Source organism: Heterocephalus glaber, unplaced genomic scaffold (genome assembly GCF_053883595.1).
Source record: "Heterocephalus glaber isolate CG9 unplaced genomic scaffold, H.glaber_assembly_v1.0 deba00001504, whole genome shotgun sequence".
NCBI classification, from domain to species: Eukaryota; Metazoa; Chordata; class Mammalia; order Rodentia; family Bathyergidae; genus Heterocephalus; species Heterocephalus glaber.
The window spans coordinates 72,505,235-72,530,388 of record NW_028258324.1 but is presented as its reverse complement, the minus strand read 5'-3'; the positions used below and the strand labels follow the sequence as shown (position 1 = coordinate 72,530,388).

At 62.2% G+C, this 25,154-nt stretch overlaps 1 protein-coding gene across 6 annotated transcripts; it reads left to right on the top strand.

Moving 5' to 3' along the window:
- The first annotated feature begins 350 nt into the window (after positions 1 to 350).
- Positions 351 to 21,088, top strand: Pth1r (parathyroid hormone 1 receptor). Of its 6 annotated transcripts, none has more exons than XM_087187102.1 (16): positions 373 to 525; positions 2,434 to 2,490; positions 4,503 to 4,622; positions 13,429 to 13,531; positions 14,723 to 14,857; positions 16,149 to 16,259; positions 16,347 to 16,465; positions 16,628 to 16,722; positions 17,022 to 17,208; positions 17,520 to 17,673; positions 18,835 to 18,895; positions 19,116 to 19,182; positions 19,414 to 19,508; positions 19,899 to 20,040; positions 20,116 to 20,157; positions 20,591 to 21,088. In XM_087187102.1, exons 3-16 carry the CDS (start codon positions 4,548 to 4,550, stop codon positions 20,951 to 20,953), a joined length of 1,749 nt encoding a protein of 582 aa, XP_087043228.1. In that variant the 5' UTR covers positions 373 to 525; positions 2,434 to 2,490; positions 4,503 to 4,547; the 3' UTR covers positions 20,954 to 21,088. The 6 variants fall into 6 exon arrangements, with proteins under 6 accessions (XP_012928041.1, XP_012928040.1, XP_004835060.1 ...); XM_087187099.1 differs by having other exon boundaries at positions 374 to 525; positions 20,585 to 21,088; XM_013072586.3 differs by lacking the exon at positions 4,503 to 4,622 and having other exon boundaries at positions 353 to 525; positions 20,585 to 21,088.
- The last annotated feature ends 4,066 nt before the right edge of the window (positions 21,089 to 25,154 follow it).

Sequence of the window (25,154 nt, the reverse complement as noted above, 5' to 3'; positions counted from 1 at the left end):
CGCGGGTATGGTGGCCCATGCTCGTCATCCTGGCACTCTGGAGGCTGAGGCAGGAGAATGGCTTCAAGGCCATCGTGAGTTCAAGGCCAGCCTGAACTATGCACCAAGACCTCATCTCAAAAAATAATAAAATAAGAAAGAAGCGGCCAAACGGTTAGATGGGGACCCAGGGACAGGCAAAAGGAGAGAGAGAAGCCTGGCAGGAGAGGAAAGGCCCATGCTTGCCTGGGGCCCCAGCGGGCCCCACGCCTGGCAGGCAGACCCACGAGGTCTGGGGGAGGGCGTCTGACCACAGCCACGCTCAGGTCTGGGACAAAGTCCTGGGCCAGCACAGGCTTGGTGAAAAATAATTAATTTTTCTTTTCAAGGGAAAGCTCTGACTCAGGCCTTTTCCTGTCCCCAGCAGCCGCATCCTCGCCAGGCTTGGACCAGAGAAGCTGCTCAGAGCTGCCCATGGCCTCCTCATGGCCAACCTGAGTCTTCCCTGCAGCTTCCGGCCTGGTTTGGAAGGCCTGAGGACTCCAGGTAAGCAGGGCCGGGGACCCCAGGGGGCCTGGGTGCAGCTGGGAGGGGCAGAGCTGTGGTTCCCCCAGGGTGGGCCCTGGTTAGCACCACAGGGTATGCAAGGTGTACTTTCTTTTTTTCCTTTCATTTTTTTGAGAGAAGGTCTCATATGTAGTTCAGGCTGGCCTTGGCCTCGGTAATCCTCCTGCCTCAGCCTCTTGAGTGAGTGTTGGGCTTGCAGGAGGTCTGACCTTATGGACACATGTCCGTGGACCTGGGGTTCTGACAGCGGGTACCTGGGACCATGCGATCGGCCTGAGAGGAAGCCTGTGCCTCAGCCACCTGGGACAGAGCCTGCTGGGCCCTGGGCCCCCACCTTCCCTCTGCTTTCTCAAGAGGGAAAAACCCGGCCGCGCTGCACCGGGAGGGGGCTGCCCACCAGCTGCGGGGGCCTCCAGCGACTCGGGGGTGTTTATGAGCAGCCAAAATGGCTGTAAAAATGACACCTCGCTCCACTCAGGGCCCAGCCATCCTCTCCCCTAGTGGCCCTTTGCCTCAGAAAGCTTCCATCGATCCCTGGAAACTGAGCAGGGTCTAGGGCTGGGCCCAGGGTCACAGCTCAGCCAGAGGTTAGAGGTCAGAGGTCAGACTGGAGGAGGACGAAGCCTGGGCTGAGGGTCACTGCAGGCTAGGGCTGGGCCTGGGAGCTGGGGTGAAGAAGCGGGGCACGTGTGTCCAGGAAGCAGATGTGGGCCTGGCCCCCGAGTCCACAGGCTGGCCCCAGAGACTGAGAGCTCCCGTCTGTCCTGTGCAGCCCGCAGCCCGCAGCCCGCCTCACGGAGGTAACAACCCAGGCCTGTTAGCCTGGGGCTGCTGCACCGCACCTGCAGGGCCCCAGCCAGAGCGCAGCCTACTCCTCTGCTTTTCTGTTTTCGGGGTTTCATTATGTAGCCCCAGCTGGCCTCGAACTCAGGATGATCCTCCTACCTCAGCCCCCACTCTGAGTACTGGGATTGCAGGCAGGCTCTACCCTGCTCCAGTTCTGAGCTCCAGAGAGGCCATGGGTCCTCCCAGTAGGCCCCAGCTGTAGGACAGGAGAGAGGGATGGACCCCTGGCCAGAAAGCTTCCAAAGGCTACTGAAACTGACCAGAAACTGACCCAGGGGTCGGGGGGGCTCTGTCAGAAAGGTGATTCTGGCGGTGCCAGGTGCTGGGGTGCTTCTGGTGAATGTGTGACACCCCCACCCCCGTGGTGGCACTTTAACCAGAGGCCTGGGGGTAAATCAGGGGATGCTTGGCCCCATCTACCGCTGTGGAATGTCAGGAGCTCTGATGGTGCGGAGAGCTCCAGAGAGGAAATGTCCTAGGGACCTGGAGCCCACCAGACCCATCTGCACCCGGCACAGCCCACTCTGGTCCTCCCCAGTGCACACGTCTCCAGGTCTCCAGCTTCCCCCGGGTGTCAGATCTGAGGGCTCTGCACCATCAGCCCCAAGCTTTACCTCTCAATCCTGACCCCTCCAGGAAGGCCTTATCTTTGCCCAGGTGAAGGAGTGGGGTGGGATGTCAGGAAGAGGATGTGGTCACCAGAATGTGTGGGGAAGACAGCTGTGAGCTTGGGCCACACGGCGGCAGCTGGCCTGGGCTGGGGACCACTGACACTTTGTTTTTGCTCTAAGACAGGGTCTTGCTATGCAGCCCTTCAGGCTGGCCTCCAACTTGTGGCAATCCTCCTGCCTCAGCCTCCCACATACTGAAATGACAGGCATAAGACATCACACCTTGGGGACCACTGTCCCTCGGATGGACACAGGAGCTCATTTCTACAGGCTCCCTGTGGGGAGCCCTTGGAGACCAAGGGCCTAGACATTTTCAGGGGAAAAGTAAAAGGTGCCCTCTGAATCAATGCTCAACTCCCCCATTTTACAGATGAGGACACTGAGGCCCAGAGAGCAGGGGCGTCCTAGTGGCTGGGAGACGCAACTGGTAAGCAGGCCAGCCAGGCTGCGCTTGGCCTTGATATTTTTCAGGGCACCACACTCTCATTAGCTATCTCCAACAATCTTTCTTTCTTTTTCATTTTTGCTTTAAGACAAAGTCTGGATACCTAGTTCAGGCTGGACTTGAACTCCCTATGTAGCTCAGACTGGCCTCAAACTTGGAGCGATCCTCCTGCCTCAGCCTCCTGAGTGCTGGGATAGCAGGTTGCTCCCCCAAACCATCCTTAGAGTCCTGGGCTCCAGGCAGCCCCAGTCCCTTCCTCTGCCCAACTTTCTGCACCAGCCCCCCTCAGGTTCCTAGGGAGCTGTGGGATTGGGGTCCAAGGTCCCTGCCAGTCGAGCACGGCAGCTGGCAGCCCCGCCCGTCTGGGGCAGCCCCTGTCCACTCCTCCCTCCCTTCCTCCAACTCGGCGGACCCCAGCCGGCCGCCAGCATCTGGGGCGGGGTGCAGGCTGAGCCCTAGGTCTTGCCGCCCAGAGCCCCTTGGGCTGGGGTCTGATGGGGACCGGAGAGGACACCCGGAGGCAGGCCGGGTCGCGGGCTTAAGCGTCCAGGAGGGACCCTGGGCTGGGACGCGATCGCAGGTGGGAAGAGGCCAGGGGACCCGGAAATGAGACCGACTCAGTGGCCGCCTGAGCTCGCGGGGCGCAGCGCCCCCCAGGGGACCCTGTGGTGGCAAAGGGTCCCCGTCCTTCATCCCGGCCCGGAGGATCAGGGAATTTTTTAAAAGTGTGATTTGCTGAGGTCGAGTGGAGAGGCGGCAGCGTCCGGGCGGCTCCCAGGCCCCGATGTCCTCCTCGCCCCTTGGCCGCACGACCCGGACGGGGCACTGGGGACCCGCGCGGGCCGGGGGCGGGGAGGGGCGGGGAGGGGAGGGGAGGGCGGGCGCCCGTGCGGGGAGGGCGCGGCAGGCGGCGGGGCTGGGGACGCGCGGCGGCTCCGGGCCGCGGCCGGGCGGGGGGCACCCCGAGAGCTCCATGCAGCACCCCCAGGACCGCGGACGGGGCGCTGGTTCGCAGAGGCAGCAGTCGGGGAAGCCCCGACATCCATGGCAAGGCGGGGGCCGCAGCGGCGCGCTCGGAGTAAGTCGGGGCCAGGGGAGCGGGGTCCGGGGTCCGGGAGCGCGGGGTCCGGGGATCGCCGTCCGGGTGAGGCTGTCTCCGGATCGGGCGGCGCCTCTCCTCAGAGCTCGATGGAGCCGCCGGCCGCGCGCCGCTCGGCTCGGTGGCTTTTTTGGAAACTTGCGAATGTTTTCGTAGCGGGGAGGGGGGGAGGGGAGGCGGGCTCGAGGGAGTGACCGAGACGGAGCCTGGGGCCGCGAGGAGCGGAGGCCACGGCCGGGGGGGAGCTGGCGACGGCGCGCGGACCTGGGCACCCGGCGCCGGGCCGCGCGCTCCAGCCGGGGGGCGCGGGCGGGGCCGGGCGGAGCGCGGGGAGGGGCGCGCGGTGGGCGCCCGAACAGGGTCGGGGGCGGGGGTCCGGGCGCCGCGGGGCCGGCGTCGCTGCTGTCTCGGGATCCGTCCCCGCGCCGCGCCCCCCGCGCGCCCCGCCCCGGCTCCCCTCCCGCGACGGCCGCGGAGCTAAAAATAACCGCGTGCGCCCCCCGCGGACCGCGACCCCGACCCCTCCCCCGCCCCTCCCCCATGGGCGTGGGGCGAAGCCGCAGCTCCCAGTTCCCCCTAAGGGAGAAGGAAAAAAAGAAAGAGGGAAAGAAAGGAAAGGCGGCGCGGGGGGCGGGCCGGGGGCGGGGGGCCCGGCCATATGGATGTGATTTCTCCGCTGCAGGCAGACGGCCGCGCTCCGCCGCCCTCTGCGCCCGCCCGCCGCTCCCTCCTCCCCTGCGCCCTCTCCGCCCTCTCCGGGCCGCGCTCGCCCTCGGCGCATGGGCCCCGCGCCGGGCTCCCGGGCCTCGGGCGGCCGGGACGCCGGGGTCCCTTAGGCCCGGGCGTGGGCGGGGCGGCCCGGCCTGACGTAGTCTGCACCCCCGCTCCCCACCAGGGCCGGCGGCTGCTGCCCCGAGGGACGCGGCCCTAGGCGGCGGCTATGGGGGCCGCCCGGATGGCTCCCGGCCTGGCGCTCCTGCTCTGCTGCCCAGTGCTCAGCTCCGCGTACGCGGTGGTAAGTCGCTCGCCGCGCACGCGGGCCGCCCTCGGGACGGTCCTGGCGCGGCTCGGGGTCCCCGGGAGGGTCTGCGCTGCGGAGCGCCACCTCCTCCACCGTCTGAACTTATGGATGGTGGCTCCCTTGGACCCGGGATCCTCGGCCCCTGCTGCTCTCTTCCGAGCTTGACTGTGGGTGCCAGATGCCTGGAGCCTCCCCGGTTCTGAAATTTAGGTTTGGGGTCCCAGGACTGGAAATCAGTGGTTGGGATTTTCCCACTCTAGGAGTACACACGCGGTGTGGGGTGTCCCCTTCCGAGGTGACAGTGTGATCCAGCGGAAAGCTCTGTGATCCAGGCTTTCACTCTGGCTGTGGAGTCTCGAAGACTGGGATTTGGGGGCCTCTGCTTTCTGCAAGTCTTGTTGGAAGTTTAGCCCGCAAAAGCAGGGGCTCGAAAGTCAGGATCCCCCAGGCAGGGGCAGGGTTTAGGGCCCCCTTCTGCTCTCCCGATCACACACACGCGTGCAGCCGTGGCCTGCTTCACCCAGGGCCCAGGCTGTCTGCCCCGCGGAGGTGGGTGTGGTAGGGCATGGCGGGCCTGCAGGAGACCCGTGCTGGAAGGGCATCCCCGTAGGTGAAAAGACCCCTGAGGGAGAGTAGAGACCCGGAGACAGTGGCAGAGAAAGCTAGAGACCAGACAAAGGGAAGTGGGGATGAGAGTCCCAGAGCAGCAAACCCAAACGGAGAGACTGCAGAGGAGAGAGCTGGAGACTTTTGCACAGGGTCCCATCCTGGGACAGAGCCTGGAGACGTTCCTTGGGAGCACCAGGCCCATCCAGCCCCCACCCCTATCCCCGCCGGGGTGTGACCCTTGGCCTCCCGAGAGGACTCTGGGCAGCAGTGGGTTCCAGCACCTACAGAGCCCCAGCTGGGAGGCCCAAGCCTGGGGCTCCTCCAGCTCTGCCCAGGGCTGTGACCTGGAGCTGCCCTGCACACCTCAGTCGTGCCATCTGTAAAAGAGGGCGTCAGAGAGGCATTTTCTAACATTCCCCCGTCAGACTCTGCCCCTCCGAGCACCCACTTTACAGTGTGCCCTGTTCTCACAGTTCTGGCCGGAGGCAGGACTCTAGCTAGAGCCTAAGGTTTCTCTCCAGTACGGCTGCCAGGGGCTAAGCCCTCCATGAGCTCTTCACATGCACCACGTGCGCATGGCGTGTGCATGTCGTGTGCAGGGCAGACAGGGCCATGGGCCCTCGTGTCCTGAGTGTGCCTTGCACTGGGTGGAGCAGGGTTTGGGGGACTCTGGGGCTGGGTGTGGAGCTGCTCAGGGTCTAGGGTTGTGTCTGAGCCCATGAGGGAGTTCACGTGTGTGGAGGCTGTGGGTCTGTACATGCCTTGTGCTGGACGGCTAGGCACACATGTGCGCGTGCACTGTAAGCATGTGTGGCCTGGGTCTGTTGTTTTCTGATTCGTATTTAATAAACACCTCCATCCTTCTGACACTGATCTTATCAGCCAGCTTGCTCTTCCCAGTGACTGTCTCAGCAATGCACGTCCCCATTTTAAAATTTATTTATCTATTTATTTTTGAGCCAGGATCTCACCCAGTTGCCCAGGCTGAGTTGGAACCTAACAGTCCTCCGGCCTCAGCCTCCCAGAGTGCTGAGAGTACAGGCGTGTGCCACTGAAGCCAGCTGTCCTCATTTCCTGGACCCAAATCACACAACCACTATGATATTGTTTATCTCCCACTAAGCAAGTGCCAGGCCCTGCGCGTCTCTGCGCGTGGTAGCCAGGGTCCCCAGAGCCGGACACTGCTCTGCAGGGAAGCCGAGCTGTGTGCGAAGGGTTTTCTTGGCTCAGCTGGAGGTAGGAGGGCAGGAGGGGTGCCAGTGAGAGTCTGAGGGTCCAGACCTGACTGCGGCATGGACTCCCAGGCTTGGGGACGTGGCCTGAGGGGGGCAATGGGCAACACACCTGCTGCTGGTGTCCTGTGGGCCCCTGGCTCAGCGGGAGCCAGCAGGAGGGTTTCTGTCCAAACTGCATCAGTGCCCACCAAGCCCACCAGCCTCTCTGGCCCCGAACCTGTGTGCTCCCCGCCCAGCCGGTCCTGCAAGCATATTCACTTCTTCCGAGACCTAGTGCCTGGGGAGGAGCAAATTGCTGAAGAAAACCCAGTTGCCCGGTCTGAGCTGGCTCCTCCTGCACCTTCAGGGAAGAGGAAGCGGGGTCAGAGGGGATGGACCACAGATTGTGGGGAGGAAGCAAAGCCGGGCTCCCCTGGGGAGCAGCACCCTAAGGACATCCTACCACCACCATGTCCTCCTCAGCTTGAGCAGTCTTGAGCAGTGACTGTCCCAGATTCTGAGCCTGAGTGGGTCACAAATGTTCTCTCATCCCCCTTCACCCAGCCATCGATTGGAAGGGCTCTGAAGCCCAGGATTCGTGGGGAAGAGATGGGATTTGAACTCAGGTCTTCCTACCCCTGCTCTGGTCTCCTTCCTCCCAAATAGGGCAAGAGCTGCTTCTGGCAGGAGACCTCTGGGTCTTGCTCTGCGTTTTCTTTTTCTATTTCTTCCTTTTCTTTTTAAAAAACAAAATCTTTTGGCTTTTTAAACTTTTATTTTCTTATTTGTAATTTCATAACTAATGTATAAATATGTTCATTTTTACAAAAGAATCAACTAATACAGATTAAAGGGAAGTCCTCCTAGGTGACATCCTCTTCTAGACAAAAGCTGTGGGTTCTGTCTGTCTATCTGTTTGAGACAGGGTCTCGTCTCGCTATGTAGTTCAGGCTGGCCTCAGACTCACAGCAGTCCCCCTGCCTCAGCCTCCCAGAGTGCGAGGATGACACGCCTGCTTTAGAGGAAACCATTTTTAACACTTTAGGGTGGGGAGCCCTCCCTCCCCGTGTTTCCAGGTGGTGGTGCTGCTCCGTACATACCAAGGAGGTGATAGCTTTGTTCTATTGTGTCGGGTTTGTTTCTCTGGTTGGTGTTCAATGGTATCAGTGCTTATTTAAAGGTGTGTCTTGGACACCTTTGTGTCAGTAAATATGCATCTATCTTTTTAAATCCTGCATAGTATTCCAAAATGTGAGCTTCATGAAGCATTCCCTCAGAATGTGCATTAGATTGTTTCTACATCGTTTTTCTCTGCTTGTAAGTACACGTGCATGTGCGTGTGAAAGAAGCCTCCAGGGGGTGGCACGGAAGCTCCTTGAAATGCCCTCGTGTCCCCATGTGACTATTTCCCAGTAGGATATTTCCAGATCTCGTCTTTGCTGGGTCTGGGAGCACACACATTTTTCATTTTAATAGGTCTGGCCAAACAGCCCTCTAAAAAGCTTTTGCAGGTTCAAACTCACCAACATCCACCGGGAGGGGAGGGCCCTCACCCCTTGCCCTGTGTCTCCTGGGATGTTGGAGGGGGCCGGTCCTCTGCTCCTGTGCTCCACTTTGCTTCCTGATAAGTGGACAGTGCTATCTCTTTCCTTGTAATTTACCGATTATCAGTGGCTTGGGGCCTTTCTACTTATTTATTATCCACCTTCTCAGCTTGCTCCAGGCAGTGGCCCGTCTTCTGTGGGTTATCTATCCTGTCCTGGCCGTATTGATTTGTTGAGGCTTTTTATATCACCTGCCCTTAGACACATCCCTTCCTCCCCGCCCGGCGCCCTGCTGCCGGGCCCTCCCGGGGACTTCGGTTTTCTCCGGAATGTTTTAATGAGGCGTCAAGTGGCCTCCCCCAGATTCCTGTCGTGGGCCTTCTGGGGACACTCCCTGGTTGTCCAGCCACCACACCAGGAAGGCAGCTACTTCACAGAGAGGGTGAGAGCGAGCCCCGGGGAAAATCAAAGGTAGGGTGGGGCGTTTGCAGCCCCTGGAATTGTCTGCAGATGATGATGATGCGGCAGGCCAGGAGGAGGCGAAGTTTTGCTAAGAAGCCCAGCTCTGGCCAGCCTTGTGCCCAAGGTGACACCTGGGGACCCTGTTCTGCCCACTAGGCCCTGGGGAAGGCCCTCCCACCCTCCCTGCCCAGGTAGAGGCTGCCTGTGAAGATCCGCCGTGTCCCTGCCCGAGGCCAGCCGGCCAGCCAGCGTGGCTGGCCCGGAGGAGCAGGCGTCATGGTGCCTCCCCCCGGAACACAGGCAGCCTGTTCAGGAAGGCTGCGAGGGGGAGGAGAAGTCGGCACTTGTCAGCGGTGGCGGCTGAGGAGCCTGTCCCAGCCAGCCAGACCGAGGGCAGCAAGGGGCAAGGGAACAGCCCCAGCCAGCTGGCATGGCAGACGTCATGGGGTGCCAGCGTGGGTCCCAGGAGTGGAACCTGAAGGCGGGGTGCAGGAAGGCCACAAGGTCACGGGGGTCTCTCGCTAGCCAAGGTTTCTCCCCGCTCTGCGGGAGCTGTGAACCACCTTGCTCCTGACACCAGCGCTGACTCTGCCTGGCTGGAGCTGGGGACGAACCACCATCCCCAGCACACCGCCACCGCCCCCGCTAGGCGAATGAACTCTGCAGGCTGCAGAGAGACACTTGCTCAGCGCAGCAGAGGACTGTGGGAAATGACACCACAGCTGGCGCTGTGGGCTGGGAACCTCTGCTTTTCTTTCCTCTTCTCCAGCCTGCTGCTTCCCTCCATTCCTGGCTGCTCTTTCTAACTCCCTTGGCCTCAGCCTGGCCAGGCTGTCCCCGCTCCCACCGTCCTCGCTCTGTGGGGTTCCCGGGAGTGGAGTTAGGGGACAGCACACCCCAGGGACAGATGTGGGGAGGAGGAGGCAGGGAACGGTGGCTTCTCTTTGGGCTCTGAACTAAGGAAATGACAAAATACACCTGGGCGTCCTGACCGCAGATGCTCTCTCCCTGGAAGACAGCTTCTGCGTCTGCCCCTGTGCCTGCCTGGAGCCCCACAAGTCCCAGCTGATGTCCCCAAGCTGCCGGCCACCCCGCTCTGCCAGCTCTGGGTCAGGTCGGGCTGCGTCACGCGCAGGTTCACAGGCTCTGGGTGTGCACATGCCACTCAATCTCAGGGCACACGGAGGGCCAGCCCTGTGACGCCTGGGCCCTAGGACGTCACAACGGCCCTAATCCGAGACTGCAGAGGATGGGGCTGCGGGTACCTGGGGCCAATGCCATGTGGCCCGGTCAGCAGTAGGTTTGGACAGAGTGACACGTGGCCCTGAGCCAGCCCCAGTCCTCGTCTGAGCCCCCAGATGTGCAGCCTGGGTCTGAGGCTGCGCTTCGACGCCTCTGCTCCCTGGAACTGGGCCAAGCCGAAGGCACTCCTGGGAGGGCTGAGCTAGGGGTGGGGGTGACAGGAAGGGGTTGGAGCTGTCACCAGTATTTCCCCCTTAACCCGGGAAAGAAACCATCCTTACCCAGGACACAGGCAGAGCAGGGGCCATTTCCCCAAGCACAGATGTGGGGGACCTAACAGTGACCCTGAATCCTGTCAAGTCCTAGGTAGATCCAGGGGTCACTGGGATGTCCTTCCTCCTGAAAGCCCAGCTGGGCACATCGTACCCGACAGGCTCCCCGTATTTCCTGCCGCCAGCTCTCCCCGGGGTCCCCCAAGCCATCGGCCCATCTACCCAGTCTCCCCATCTCTCCGGAGCCCTGGCGGGGAGGGATGACTCTAAGGTGGTGCTGCTAACAGGGAGCTCTGCCCCAGAGGCGTCCTGTGCAGTTTCCTTTACCTTGTGACAGCTCTCTGGTCACCCTGCTCCTGCAGGACACAGCTCCAGGCTCCTTGGAGAAGCAGAGGACACAGATGAGGAAGGGTCGGCAGGTGTTCCAGGAGGGGAGCCCAGCTCTGAGGCTTGGAGCTGGGGACCAATGTTTCTCCTCGGGACCATGCTTTCCTACCTCTAACCTGCATTCATCCTAAAGCCCAGGGAAATCAGGCACCAAAGTGCATGCCCGCAATCTCAGCACTCTGGGAGGCTGAGGCAGGAGGATTGCCAGTTTGAGTCCAGCCTGGGCAACTTAATCATTTGAGACCCTGCCTCAAAATAAAAAATAAAGGGCTGGGGATGTAGCTCAGTACAGAGGCCCTGGGTTCAATCCCCAGTACCGCAAAACAAAATAAAATAATAAACCCCAAGGAGAGGCCAGAAGCAAGGCCACCATCCCTGTGGATGAGTGAAGCTCAGGTAGCAGGGGGCGCTGGGAGCACATAGCTTGTTCCCTCCTGGCCATGGAGAGAGTGGGGGACCCCCCTGGACCTGTGGGGCGCTGTGTTGGTCACTTTTCAACCCGTGGCTGCCTGCCTTGGTCTGGGCCATCTGCTGTGGCCGCAGAGGGACAGTCGGCCTACTGGGGGTGTGGGGGCCAGGCTGGGAACCGGGGCAGCCCGCTCCGTCCTGAGAGCTTCTGGGCCGAGGAGGGCAGGGTGTGGTGTGTGTTCCCTGTCTAGAGGGTGGAGGTGGCAGGAGGAGTGGGGTGGGTGCGGGCGGTGATGTTGGGGCTGGTGTTGCCCTCACGGTGGCAGTGCTTTGCTGGAAAGCTGTTGGCGGTGAGGTTGTGCCAGTTGTGACAGTGCTGATGGTGAAGTGTTTGGACTGACAGTCAGGGCAGTGCTCAGGGTGGTACCGGTGCTGCCCGTGGGACAGGGGTGATACAGGCAAGGATGGATGCTTGGTGCTAGTTGTTGCTGGAGACAAGAGCGGCAGTGAGTGGGGGCTGTGAACATTAAGAACTGTAAGGCATGCTTACACCAACGTGTGCTCACACACACGAGGTGTGATGAGATATACAGCGAACGTAATAAACTTTTTTAAATGTATCACAGTGAAAGACAAATTGCCATTAATCCCCTTCAAAATTCTCCCCCCACTTCAAACACAACTTATCCCATCATTTTTGCCACTTTCTGAAGCAGTTCTGGAGTCCTCTTTTCTGAGGGTCTTTTAAAAGTGTGATCAAAACTACCATGCTGATTGCCATGCAGTGGAAAGGTAGAAACACGACGCTGCGTCCTCACCCACCTTATTTGCCAGATCTGGCACCGTGAGACTTCTGGCTCCTCCCCAAAGTCAAAATGACCACCAATCGGTTTTGAACCAGTTCAGGACATTGAAGCAGTCATGACAGCACAACTAAAGACAGAGGACTCCAGAGCTGCTTTGGGCGGTGGCAGGAATGATGCGGTGAGCATGTTGGAAGTGAGCGGCAGGATTTTGAGGGGGATTCACGACCATGTGTCCTTTACTGCAATAATGTGTTTATTTCAAACGATCGCTGTATCTTCCGGTCACACTGCATGTGCGTTCACACACACACTGGGCTCCAGGCCTGCGTTTCCTTGCCGGACAGTGCCCACGTGGGAACTCAGGAGTGGGCACACACAGTGCACACACAGTGGCAGAGCATGTGCGCAGCCATGCGCACGTGCATACACGAGCGTGCACGCACGCCCCTCGCTAAGTGAAACCAGCAGATCCGGCCTGGAGGAGCCTGAGGGAGAGCCTGGCCTGGGAGTCCGTGGCGCTGCTGCCAAGAGACGCGGTCAATTAACTTCTCCCTGCAACCGGGCTCTCCGGCCAGCCTCCCTGCCGCCTCCTGCCCTCTCTCCAGCTGCACTAGGACTGTGCTCTAGGGTGTCCAGCAGCAGACACAGCCTTTGCGGGGTGGTGTCTGGGGACCGGGGTCTGAGGAGACACAGCCCTAACTTGGAGGGGGTCCCGGGGCATCCCAGGCCTCAGATGCCCATGTCCCTGTGGGTCACGTGCAGGCACTGCAGTTCTGTGCTGCTTCTTGCAGCCCCAGCCCCTCTCCAGAGCTGCCTGCTGCAACCCGCCCCCCTCCCAAGTGCTGCCTTTCCCTTCCTTGAAGTGATTCGGCGACTCCCCATGAGTCTGCAGGGTCGCAGGAGGGAAAAGAAGAACATCCCCACCAGGCGCCATACACCTGTAATCCTAGCACTGGAGGCTGAGGCAGGAGGATTGCTGTGAGTTCGAGGCTGGCCTGGACTACATGGCGAGACCCTGTCTCAAAAAAATTTTTTTTTAAAAATCAGTGGAAAAACATAAGTGGAAAAGGCCTGCGGCTGCCAGCAAACCACAGGGTGGGTTCAACGTGGGAAGCTTCCAGGGGTGCCACCCGGCCCCAACAGCTTCCCAGCAGCTCTGCTTGCTATCCTCAGCCCCTACCCTACGGGGAGGCCGAGGCGCCCAGCCTTCCCTGGGGAAAGGGCTGACTGGGATGCTGAGCTGGGATGGAAATTGGTGACTCCCCTCGCCCTGGGCCGGCTGGGCCAGTCTCCCCAGAATTCACTCCTCCCCGTCCACCCTGTCCCCGCCCATGCCCCCAGCAGGCAGCCCTGTGAGGACTCATCCTGGGACATTCCATGCGTTCCCAAGTGCCCCAGGGGAGTGGGCCGGACAGAGAATGTTAGTGGCCCAGAATCCAGGGTTCCTGGTGGACAGGCAGGGGACTGGGGCAGGCCCTCGAGGGCGCCACGGCTTCCCATCTGTAAGTGGGAGCTCCAAGACGGAACAGTGGCGCACACACGCTTGGGATCCCATCATGGAGAGGCTGAGGCAGGACGATTGCCAGCCCGGACAACTTGGCAGCTTAAAAGAGACCCTGTCTCAAAATTAGAAACAAAAAGGGATGGGGCAAAGCTCCGTGAGAAGACCCTGGGTTTGATTCCCGGTACTACAGAAAAAGAAAAGAGGGCTTACCCAGTGGCTGTCTCACGTGTGGCCAGCCTTCCGCGTTCCCCAGTGAGGGCCTTTGGAAAGGGGAGTCCTGGGAGGCTCGGAAGGCCCGCTCCTGGGCCCCACAGTCCTGCTGCTGCCTGCAGTCTGACCCTTGGCTCTGCAGGCAGACACGGATGACGTCTTTACCAAAGAGGAACAGATATACCTGCTGCACCGAGCCCAGGCCCAGTGCGACAAGCTGCTCAAGGAAGTGCTGCAGACCGCAGGTGGGCGGGGGCTAAACTAGAGGGGCGGGGCCAGATGAGGCTGAAGGCGGGCAGGTAGGCCCAGTAGAAGGGATGTCCGAAGTGAGGACCGGAAATGGGGTGTTGTGAGCAGGGCCTTGGCCTGGCCCCCGTGCTCAGGCCCCTGTGCTGTCCACGCACCCCAGCCCTCAGAACCTCAGACACCCTCACCTCCCCGGTGCCCTGAGAAGCCAGTTGAGGGGGCTTTGAAGACCCGGACTCTCCCAGGGATGCCTGCAGGGTGGTAGGAGGCCCTAGAAGGCCACGCTGCCCCAGGCGGGTAGGCAGGCAGGCAGGCCAGCTCCGAGCCCTGCCCGGGTGCTGCTACACAGCTTCCTGAAGGAAGGGCTTTCAGGACCCCTCAGGGAAGAGGGGGAGGTCTTTGAAAGAGGCCTGGTGGCGCTATGCAGGCAGGCACAGTGACAAAGGCCTGTAATCCCAGGTACCTGGGAGGCTGAGGCAGGAGGATCGAAAGTTTGCTGTGAAAATAAAAAATTAAAAAGGGCTGGGGGCCCCGGGTATTTAGCTCAGTGGTTTCAACGCCTGGTGCGCAAGCACAAAGGCCCGAGTTCGATCCCTGGTACCAAAACAAAAAGGGCCGGGGGTTGTAGCCCAGTGGTAAGTGCTTAGCTAGCATGATCAAGGCCCTGGGTTCGATACCCAGTACTGCAAGGAAAGAAAAGGCCACCTGGGCCGAGGAGAAGGCAGAGGGTCCAGGTTGGGAAGGACTGAGCATCTGTGGGGTTGGATGGAGAGCAGGTGGGGACAGGGGCCGAGAGTGGCTGTGTCACTGCCTGTGAGAGGGGCTCTCCACCCACTCAGGCCTCCGTGGGAGCCCTGCCAGGGGGATGGGGCAGCACCAGCCTAAACCCCCTCAGGCAGGTCTCGCCATGCTCCTCCCACAAGCCCCTGTCCTGGCAGCGGACATGGGGCCTTGTAACACTGGTCCAGGCCTGGCAACCCCCCTACACCTGAGGGCCCGACTGCCTGAGCTCCCAGAGCAGATGCACACCCGCACATGTGCACACCCGACCATCTGTAAAGCACGCCCGTGCCCCCCATCTCTGGGCAGGGGACAGATCCCCCTGTTCCAAGGAGGTGTCTGAGGCCAGGATCCACCCCAGTTCTGCCGGTGCAGCCCCCCAACAGCTGTGAATGCCCTGATTTCTGCAGCCAACATCATGGAATCAGACAAGGGATGGACGTCAGCGTCCACATCCGGAAAGCCCAGGAAGGAGAAGACATCTTCAAAGCTCTACCCCGAGTCCAAGAAAGACAAGGAGGTGTCCGCTGGCAGCAGGCGCCAAGGTACGGCAGCTGCCTGCATCCTGCTGAGTAGCCTGTCCCCATCAGATGTGTGAGTTCGTGTGGCAGGTGGAAAGGAAGGGGCCACAGCTGCCTCCCCAAGAAGCAGGGCAGGGGCTGGGGAGAGGCAGCCCAGGCAAACTGGAAGGGACTTGGGACCCCAGGAGATGTGGTCACCACCCCCTAAGAGTACAGCTCTGGAGAGAAAGAAAACAGAATCCTGGGCAACGGGGCCAGGGAGAGATGCAGAGAGAAAGCCACTGACACAGGGGCCCGGGAGGCACAGTCTGAAGGTGCAGGGCCTGTGGAGGAGGTGTAGGGTGGCACACAGTGGGGAGGGTCAAACAGCCGGAATGAAATAGTAGGGCAGCCGCGGAGGGGCGGGGCGGGGACAGTGGGCCAGGCGGGGAGAGGAGGAAGGTGGCGTTGTCCCTCTGGGAGGTGAGCAGAGACTCACACAGCCCAGGCTGTGGCCACAGGGCCAGTTAGAACTGGCCGGGTGGGCAGCGGATTCCAGATGGGCCACATCTGGGAGCCTGTGGTCACCCTGCGGCTCCCCAGGGACCAGAGGGAATTGTGAGCTTGCTGGGTGGGGTTGGGAATATGGCGCCCAGGACAGAGAGCCTTTGACCAAGTTGGGCGGGTCCGGCCGTCGAGGCAGCTGTCCAGGGAGGCTGGAGAGTCCTGTGGTTGGAGGACAACTGCAGTCCCTGCAGCGGGGGAGAGGGAGCTGACGGTGTGCTGGGGCAGCGTGGAGACCGTGCGGGGGCCGGGGACCCAGATGGGCGCATCACCCTGCTTTGGGATCTCACCATGAAGTGCTAAGTTAGCACTTAGCTTTGGGGGGTCGTGGCCCCCATGGTGGTCTGTGAGTCTCACAGCAGGTCTCAGGGTGACCTTAGAAGCCGGTGGAAGGGCGGGTCAAGCCCAGCTTCCAGATGAGGAAACATAAATGGAGAGCAGGACTCCTGGGTGAGGTCGGGAGCCTGCTGTCCGTGGTCCCTGGAGAAGGTTCCCTGGGGGCCCACCCTGCCCCGGGAATCAGTCTGTGCACCTGCCTTTCCTCGGGGGCCCTGGGTGCTGGACCAGGGACGGAGACTGGGGCTGTCACCGTCTCTTCGGCTTTCTCCAGACCACCTGGAAGATGGGGCCAGTGTGTGCTGGGGCCAGCCGGAAGTCAGGCCCAGTACACTCTCTCCAGATGCTCCTGCCTGCTGTCCCCAGGCCTGCCTGCACTTCCCTCGCAGGCCTCTGACGGCCCCTTGGTGTCCCCTCCCTGTCTGTCTCTGGACAGGACACCCCTGCCTGCCTGAGTGGGACTACATCGTGTGCTGGCCCCTGGGGGCTCCGGGTGAGGTGGTGGCCGTGCCCTGTCCGGACTACATTTACGACTTCAATCATAAAGGTGAGGCTGGTGCCGTTGTGGGACGGGCTCCCGGGGCAGGGCTGGACCTCAGGCCCTCTGCCCACCTGGCCCTCCCGCAACCCACAGGCCATGCCTACCGACGCTGCGACCACAACGGCAGCTGGGAGGTGGTGCCCGGGCACAATCGGACGTGGGCCAACTACACCGAGTGCCTCAAGTTCCTGACCAACGAGACTCGGGAACGGGTGCGAGCTCTCCCCGGGCAGCCCGCGCCGCGGCCCCATGCAGAGTGACCCTCACCCAGCCCTGATTCCCACCCGGACTCCTCCAGCAGCCTGAGCCTGGCCTAACCCTTGCCCACGCTCCCCTGACTAATCCCAGCTAACTGTATCTCCCCTCCTGCACAGGAGGTGTTCGACCGCCTGGGCATGATCTACACCGTGGGCTACTCCATGTCGCTGGCCTCCCTCACCGTGGCCGTGCTCATCCTGGCCTACTTTAGGTGGGGGGGGGGGGCTGCCATATGGGCTGGGCGTGGCTGGGGTGTGGGAGTGGTTTGGTGATGGGGGCGGGCGTATTGGGGCGCAGGACAAGGGTGGGTGTGGCTTGGGCAGGGTTTGTTGGGCTGGGTGGGACACGGGGCCTTGGTGATAGTATGTGGGCGTGGCCTGCAGTGGCAGTTTGGAAGGATGGCAAGATTGGGTGGGCGGGGTCTGGGCGGGGCCACGTTGCGCACCCACGCCCACGCCGTGAGGCGTCCTGGTCACGGTCCCCACCCACGGTGATGTCGCACGCCCGCAGGCGGCTGCACTGCACGCGCAACTACATCCACATGCACATGTTCCTGTCCTTCATGCTGCGCGCCGCCAGCATCTTCGTGAAGGATGCGGTGCTGTACTCGGGCTTCACCCTGGACGAGGCGGAACGCCTCACCGAGCAGGAGCTGCACGTCCTCGCGCAGGCGCCACCGCCGCCCGCCGCCGGCTACGTGAGCGCCCAGCCTGCACGCCCTGTGTGCAGCCCAAATGCCCGGCCTTCCCCACTGCCACCCCTCGCTTCAGGACCCAGCCTCAGCTCTGCTTCCAACCCCCCGGCCAGGGCCTCAGGGGCCGTGCTCCTGCCACCCTGGGCCCCTCGCAGCTCCTCATTGCTCCGTGGCTCCGCCTGTCCCGGGGTCCCCAGAGCTCAGGGGGCTTGCTTGGTAGCAGCTCTTGTCCCACCCCTGCCCTGCCCTCCTGCCTGCCCAGCCCTGATGTCGCCAGCCAAGGCTCTGCCCCTGGCTAACACGCTGTCTCCTAGGTGGGCTGCCGGGTGGCGGTGACCTTCTTCCTTTACTTCCTGGCCACCAACTACTACTGGATTCTGGTGGAGGGGCTCTACCTGCACAGCCTCATCTTCATGGCCTTCTTCTCTGAGAAGAAGTACCTGTGGGGCTTCACAGTCTTTGGCTGGGGTACGCAGGGCGAGGGGGCACCCCCAGGGGTAAGGTGTCCGAAGCCTGCCCTGTGCCATGGCTGGGGCTCACCTGGTGTCAGGGCCTGAGTCTGCTCGCCTGCAGCCAGCTTCACCCAGGTGGGGGCTCAGCCCAGGGGAGGGGGAGGGGAGACCCGCAGCCCCTGGTCCTGCTTGGGGTCTGCCTGGGGCTCAGTTGGAGTCCGGACCTCCTCTACCCTGAGCCCCGTGGGCCGGGCCATCGCCTGTCACCCTCCCCATTCCTTCGCCCTTCTGGGCTTCAGCGGCCCCTCTGGAGAATGGGTTCCTGGGTCTCTGCACTGTTCCCAGCCCCTCGGATCCGGTTACCGATAATTGGCCGTTATTGTTGGCAGCTCAGGAGCTTGGCTGGGCTCCTGGGCCGCTAGCCAGGCTGCAGAGGATGGGTCAGGTGGCTGGAGCCCTCCCACACTCAGCACCCAGAGGCCCTCGGGTCGCAGCCTCCCTGCCTCCTGGCACACACCCGGCCCCTGCCCAACCTCCCCAGGGGCAGCCCTCAGAGCTGGGGAGACCTGGCTTGGTCCCAGCTCCCAGGAGCTGGCACAGGCGCTGGGGCCTAGAGGTGTCTGGATGGTAACATGAGGTCCAGGAAGCATGCGGAATGCTGTGGCCGGGAATGTCGAAGCTCTTTCCCCCCAACCCGCGGGTCACAGCCTGTCCCTCCAAGGGTGCACCAGGCCTACAAGGGGGGCTCCCTTCCCTGAGCTGGCCCAGGTGGGACACTTGGGGCTCCCTGTGGCCCCTGGCCAGGCTGGCGGGACACCCCTTACCCCAGCCAACCTTACCTGTGTAGGCTGGGGCTTTCAAGCCAGGTAGGGGATATAAGGGGACACAGAAGTGCTGTTCACGGCTCCCGCCAAGTGGAGAGCTTTGTGCTTCAGGAAGGGGCACAGCTGACTGGGCCTGAGCAAGCTGGTGGCACCTGGTTATTTCGCCATGTGCCCAGCAGGCAAGCGTGGGTGCCTGTGGGAGACAGAACCGGCGGGGTCCCAATGCTGGGGCCCCCAGGGAAAGTTGTTAGGCAGCACGTGTGGGATTTGGCTCTGTCTCTAGCTGCTCGGGTGACCCGGGTGAGACAGGAAGCTGGGCTGTCAGCCCCTCACACCACCCTCTGTGCCCACAGGTCTGCCCGCCGTCTTCGTGGCTGTGTGGGTCAGTGTCAGAGCCACGTTGGCCAACACTGGGTAGGTCCAGCTGGACGCGGGGCCTGGGTGCTGCTGACACAGGCTGGAAACACCCCTGGCTCCCTCCCTCCACCCGGGAAGCCTCCTGGGCCCTGGCACTGAGTGGTCCCGATTCTAGCCAGGAACCCCCTGGGGCCTGTGAAGGTGGCTTCAGGCTTGGCCACGCCCCTCCCCCATCCTGGTAAGGAGGGGCTGGGCCCTAATGCCTGGACCTCCCCAGGTGCTGGGACTTGAGCTCCGGGCACAAGAAGTGGATAATCCAGGTGCCCATCTTGGCCTCCGTTGTGGTGAGCAGGAGTGGGTGGTGGCGTGGGTGTGGGCCCCAAGGACACGCCGGGCAAGGACATAGGAGGCTTCCCTGGACCCTGGGGACCAGCGAGCCTTCACTCTAGTCCAGACCGGGGCAGAGAGCCACCTGGAAAGGAAGCGGCCAAGCCTGGGGACGGGTGTGGGTGGCAGAGTCCCTGCCCCGGGGCCATGAGGACACAGCCCCAGATGCCGCCTCCCCACCCCTGCAGCTCAACTTCATCCTCTTCATCAACATCATCCGGGTGCTGGCCACCAAGCTTCGGGAGACCAATGCAGGCCGGTGTGACACTCGGCAGCAGTACCGGTGAGGCCCGGCGTGGGCATGGCCTTGGGGTCTCTGGTGGCCAGCACCTCCTGCACAAGGGCAGGACTGGGCCCCTGTCGCCTGGCTGCCCTACCACTGGCGCCCCAGAGCCCACGTGGCATCAAGCTTTGCATCAGACCTGGGACTTGCAGGGGAGGATGGGTGCAGGCCTCGCTCAGAGCTGTTACCGGGGGCCTTGAGGACCAGCAGGTGCGCAGGGCCTGGGGCCGGGCCAGACTCGTGGCCCACTTAGGGATACCACTCAGAGCCGGGGAGCCCTGGTAACGCTGTGCCTCAGGCCCCTCTGGGGCCTCTGGAGCCCGGGGCCAGCAAGGGTGGCCATGCTTGCTGGGGGACGGGGTGTGCCTGACCTGCCCACCCCATGGCCAGGAAGCTACTCAAGTCCACGCTGGTACTCATGCCGCTCTTCGGCGTCCACTACACCGTCTTCATGGCCTTGCCCTACACCGAGGTCTCAGGGACTCTCTGGCAGATCCAGATGCACTACGAGATGCTGTTCAACTCCTTCCAGGTTCGGCGCTGGCCCTGGACGGGGCGGGGGAGGGACAGTGGTGGTGGCCCTGATCCCTTGCACCTCTCTCCACAGGGATTTTTTGTCGCCATCATTTATTGTTTCTGCAACGGTGAGGTGAGCAGCGGGCAGCACCGGGGCGGGCTTCTGCTTGTTCCTCCACTCTTCCCGCCCGTTCTTTGTTACCCTAATAGCCCACCCAGGGGTGTTTTCAAGGCAGAGAGGAGTGTTCTTGGAAGACTCAGATCCAGGGTGTGGTAGGATTTGGGAGCTCTTCGATCTGGCAGGGCCTGGTGTCTTCCCAGGCCAAGGGCACAGCCACCCCCAGGACCACTTAAGCCTTGTGGATCCTGGGTGTGCCAAGTGCCTGCATTCAGGCACCATATTGAGGGTGGCGAAATTGGACTTGGCCTTGCAGTTGTGCAGTAATGATTCATTCAGTGCTGGAAGGGCCTTGCAGAGGCAGGGATGGGGCAGTGCTGGAGCCGGGGCACCCGCAGCTGAGGGGTTGAGGGCAGAACTGACTGGTCCCTGCCACCCCAAGGTACAGGCTGAGATCAAGAAATCCTGGAGCCGCTGGACACTGGCACTGGATTTCAAGCGCAAGGCTCGCAGCGGGAGCAGCAGCTACAGCTACGGCCCAATGGTGTCTCACACGAGTGTGACCAATGTGGGGCCCCGAGGGGGACTCGGCCTGCCCCTCAGCCCCCGCCTGCTGCCCGCTGCCACCACCAACGGCCACTCCCAGCTCCCCGGCCACACCAAGCCAGGGGCCCCAGCCCTGGAGACGCTGGAGGCCACCCCCAAGGACGATGGGTCCCTCACGGGCCCCTGCCCTGGCCTGGATGAGGAGGCCTCGGGGCCCGAGCGGCCACACCCGCTGCTGCAGGAAGAGTGGGAGACCGTCATGTGACAGCACCGGGTTGGACCCGTGGGCACGGGCGGCCAGGCAGACGGACCAAGTGACCAGTGGTTGGGCGGCTGCCCACTCAGGGCTGGGCCAGGAGGAGAAACGGGAAAAGAGAAAAAAGAAAAAAAAAGGGAAAAGGAAGTGGTATGTGGCTTCCTACGTTCTGAACTGGGGTTCACTCCAGGGAGGGAGGGGTCTGGGAGCCACGGGGGAGTTTGGGGGAGCTGACCCAGAAGTGGGCCTTGGGCCTCACCCCTCGGCAAGGGCAGGGCCCGGGGAGGGTGTGGGGTGCACCCCTCTACTCCCAGCACTGGAGGCCGAGCCAGGCGGATCACTGGGAGTTCAAAGCCAGGCTGGGCTACGTAGCGAGACTATCAAACAAGCAAAGCAAAACTGGAAAGGCGGCATTGACGGGGATCTCGAGTCTGAACCTGTGGTCCTTCCCTGTCGCCATTGCCACCTCGGTCATGCTGTACCCCTGTGCCCAGGCCCACGGCAGGCAGGGCTCTGTGGCCTAACTCCTGCTCCTGCTGTCCCCTTACTGCCCCCAGGGATGACAGCCCAAGGCCCTGCCCCTGGAGGGACCTTTCTGGGCTGGCTGGCAGCCACACGGAGCTCTGTCCACAGCCTCCAGCTACCAGCAAGTGGCAGGGGGAGCACCCAGGCCAGCAGGGAGGGGAGCTGGGGTCCCCGTCTGGCTGGGGGTCACCGAGTGCCCCCACCTCACACCCACTCACCTAGACCCTGCCTATCCCAGCATGACGTGGGCCCCACCAGGCCCGCCCAACTCCACGCCCACCATCTCTGGCTGGGACTCATCCTGCCCGGCACCAGCCTGCAGATGGCCCTGCCTCTGGGCTTTAGGCTTCCATCCCACCCCGCGCCCCTGGCTTTCCTCCATGGACCCCCATCAGAGGGCTCCCCCACCGCCCCAGGACCCATCCGCTGGGGCTGGCTGGGCTTCGTGAGCTGCAAGACATTGAACTCCTTAGGCCGTGGTGCAGGTCCTGCCTGCCAGGTAGAGGGCCTGGTACACGTGGTGCTCTGGTGTGACCTGCAGGGATGGTGGGAGAGGCGGACACCAGGCGTCCCGAGGGGCCACAGAGGAGGAACACCAAGCACTCCTATGGTACTGGGAGCCCCTGGCAATGGGAGAGGGAGAGCAGCAAGATCTGATTGGGATCTAGAGGAGTCCCCACCCCAACATGGAGGCCAGAGGAGGGTTCAGGGTGGGAAGAGGAAGCCGGGCAGGACACAAGTGGCTGAGCAGGGAGTGGAGGTCAGGAAGGGCCTCGGGTGAGGCGCTGTCAGGCCTGGATAACCCCCGCCCAGCCCAGCTCAGAGCTCTGGGAGCCCCCGACACTGGCCCTCAGGGATGCATCCTGTACCTGATGGCAAGGGCAACGTCCAGAGTGGGCTGGGCCTCACAGTGGCCTCGTCTACTCACCCTAACACGCTCGGACGCCTGGGCACACTGACTGTAGAGGGACCCCAGCCCCAGGACAGGGCTATGCTCCCCCTCAATTAATAGGACCATTTTGGGGGAGGGGGGTCTGCTTTTGTTCTTTATCTTCTTTGGTTTAAAAGCTCCCATTTCAGGCCAGGGCTCACGCTTCAGAGTGGGCAACCCTGACAGATGCCTGCCACACAACTGGACCTCTAGGGAAAGGACGGCAGCCTGGTCGGCCTGCATGCAGAGGCCCTGTGCCCTGTCGGGCCATCCAGGTGTTGGCAGAGGGAGTGGGAGCCCTCAGCAGGCCTGGCAGGCGGTCAGGACCCTGTTTGCCTTGCGTGGTGGCTGGAGCCAGGTGGTCACTTTTCCCTTCAAGGCCCCATGGCCCAGCCAAGCCACAGGGAACACGTAAACACCAGGCAGGCAAGGCGGCATCGGGCAGGAGGAGGGTGGTGAGGGACCCCCACTCCTCACGGGCCCGATCCAGCTCTTACTTGACCCCAGTGTGGACAGACGCTGCTCCCCTGGCTGGCTTCTCAAGCCCAGGCTTAGGAGAGGGAACTTGTGACAGGGCAGAAAGGTGTTTGTTTTTGTGAAGTGAGGTCTCACTAAGTTGCCCAGGCTGGCCTCGAACTTGTAGTCCTCTTGCTTCAGCTCCCCGAGTAGCCTGCTGGAGAGGGGCCTCTGAGGAACCTTGGAAGGAACAGGCCCCACCTCAAGGGGTATGAGCCAGCCCGAAGCCTCTGCTCAGAGGGGGTCCTGGGGCCCAAGGGCTGAACTGGGGCCTGGCCTGGAGGGGGCGTCGTGGTGCTCCACACTCAGTCCTCCCCTGGGGAGGTGGACAGAGAAACCCTAGGCAGAGGGCAAGGGGGCCACAGCCCTGCTCCCCCAGGGACCTGAGAAGAACAGTGCTGCTCCGCAGGGCACAGCCCTGCCCCGGGGTCTGAGAGTCCGGGCTCTGCTGTGGTGGAGAGAAGGAGTCGGAGCTGGACACAGTGGTGAACACCTGCATCCCAACTATGCTGAAGGCGGAGGCTGGACGATCGCAGAGATCCTGTCTCATAATTTAGAAACCATTATGGGGCACTGGGGATGCAGCTGAATGGTGGAACATTTGCTTAGCATGAATGAGGCCCCGGATGGATCGCTGGGACTGCTGAGGGGTGCTGTGGAGGCCCCAGTGGGGGCTGGGCAGCTCTGGGACCCAGGCCAAGCTGGGTTCAGCCCCTTGCCCCTGCTGCCTCCTCGACCAACTCCGGGAGGATGCTGCCAGCCTCCAGAGTAGCCGACTGGACTGGGACCAACCATGGCCAAAGAAAACAGGCCTTGGCGGGGGGGCTGTCAGCCTGGCCCGGGGCGGGGGGACTCCAGAGGGCCACAGGGGCCCTGCCCCAGCTGGCTCAGTGTGCTGTGTGGCCCTGGGCAAGCCACCTACGCTCTCTGGCCTAGGCTTCTCAGGTCAGGTCTCGACCTAAGTCCTCAGGATGGGATTTAGCAACTAGACAGAAGCCCTGTGCTTCCCTTGGGCAGACCTGAGACCTTCAGGGCACAAGGCCAAGACATCCCTAGGTTCCCTCCTGCAGCGTCGTGGTCGGGCAGGTGTGCAGATCTTACCTGCCCAGGGACTGGGGTCAGCACCTCCAGGATAGCTCAAGAAGGACGGGCCAGGGCCCAGGAGGCACGAGACCAGGTTCCGGGCCTGTGTCACCCTTCCTGGCCTTGGTTCCCACCCAGGGGTGAGGGGCGAGCAGGCAGGACTGCTTTGTGCCAGGCCCTCCCCATGCTCAGCCTGGGGTTTCGGGGGCTGATGGCCAGGCCCAGCCAGGGGGAAACAGGCAGAGCCACCAGGTGAGGGAGCCTATGGCTCCAGTGGGAGCTCTGAAGATGGACACCTCCCACTGCCAGCCCTGGAGTCCTCTGGCTTTGCTTCCCAGGCACAGGAAGGTGGGGTGCACTGGGCTGGAGGAGGAGCTCTGGGCCCCCCACTCCCGTCTCAGCCCCTGTGCACCCAGGCGAACCCCACCCCGCCCCATCAAGGCCTGGCCTCCAAGGCTTTTGTCGGCCCCTCTCTGCCCCAAGACAGCCTGTCACTGTCCCCAAGCCCTCCGGCAGTTGGGAGGGAGGGTCTGCATGCTGTGGCTCACACCTTGCCGGCAGTCACTCACTACCTGCCCTGGGAGCCCAGTGACACCACAGGATGGAGGGTGAGGTGTGTGTCAGCCTCTGTGTGTGTTTGCAGGGATGTGTGTGCTTGTGTGTCTGTGGTTCCATTTGTATCACACTTGTGTCTGTGTGTGTGCCACGTATGTCTATGTGTGTTTGTATATTTACGGTGTGCTGGCCAGTGTGTCTCTTTTTGTTTGTGTGTGTGTCTGTGAACGTGTGTGTCTGTGTGTGGACCCATGGTCTGCAAATGCCGCCTGTGGGTGGAATTTGGCTCCCAGACACGTTTGGTTTGGCCCTCACAGTATTTTCAACATCTTGAGCCAACATTTAAAAATCAGGATATTTCACATAAAAATTCAGCTTTCCAGCTTCTCTGAAAAATTCAGAAGCCCTGGCAGCCCCGTCCTGTGTTCCCATGAGGCCACTCTGCTCCCGAGCTGCAAGGGCTGCCCCGTCCTCCGTTCCCATGAGGCCACTCTGCTCCCGAGCTGCACAGGCTGCCCCGTCCTCCTCCCGCAGACTGGCCCACTTGTCCTGCCACCAGCACCCTCAGATTGGCGGGATGCAGGACCCTGGGGTGTGTGG

Coding starts and splice junctions, on each gene's coding strand:
- Pth1r (XM_004835003.4), top strand. CDS start 4,548: ATGGGGGCCGCCCGGATGGCTCCCGGCCTGGCGCTCCTGCTCTGCTGC. Junction 13,532..14,722: donor GGAAGTGCTGCAGACCGCAG/GTGGGCGGGGGC, acceptor TGATTTCTGCAG/CCAACATCATGGAATCAGAC. Junction 16,723..17,021: donor CTCATCCTGGCCTACTTTAG/GTGGGGGGGGGG, acceptor GCACGCCCGCAG/GCGGCTGCACTGCACGCGCA.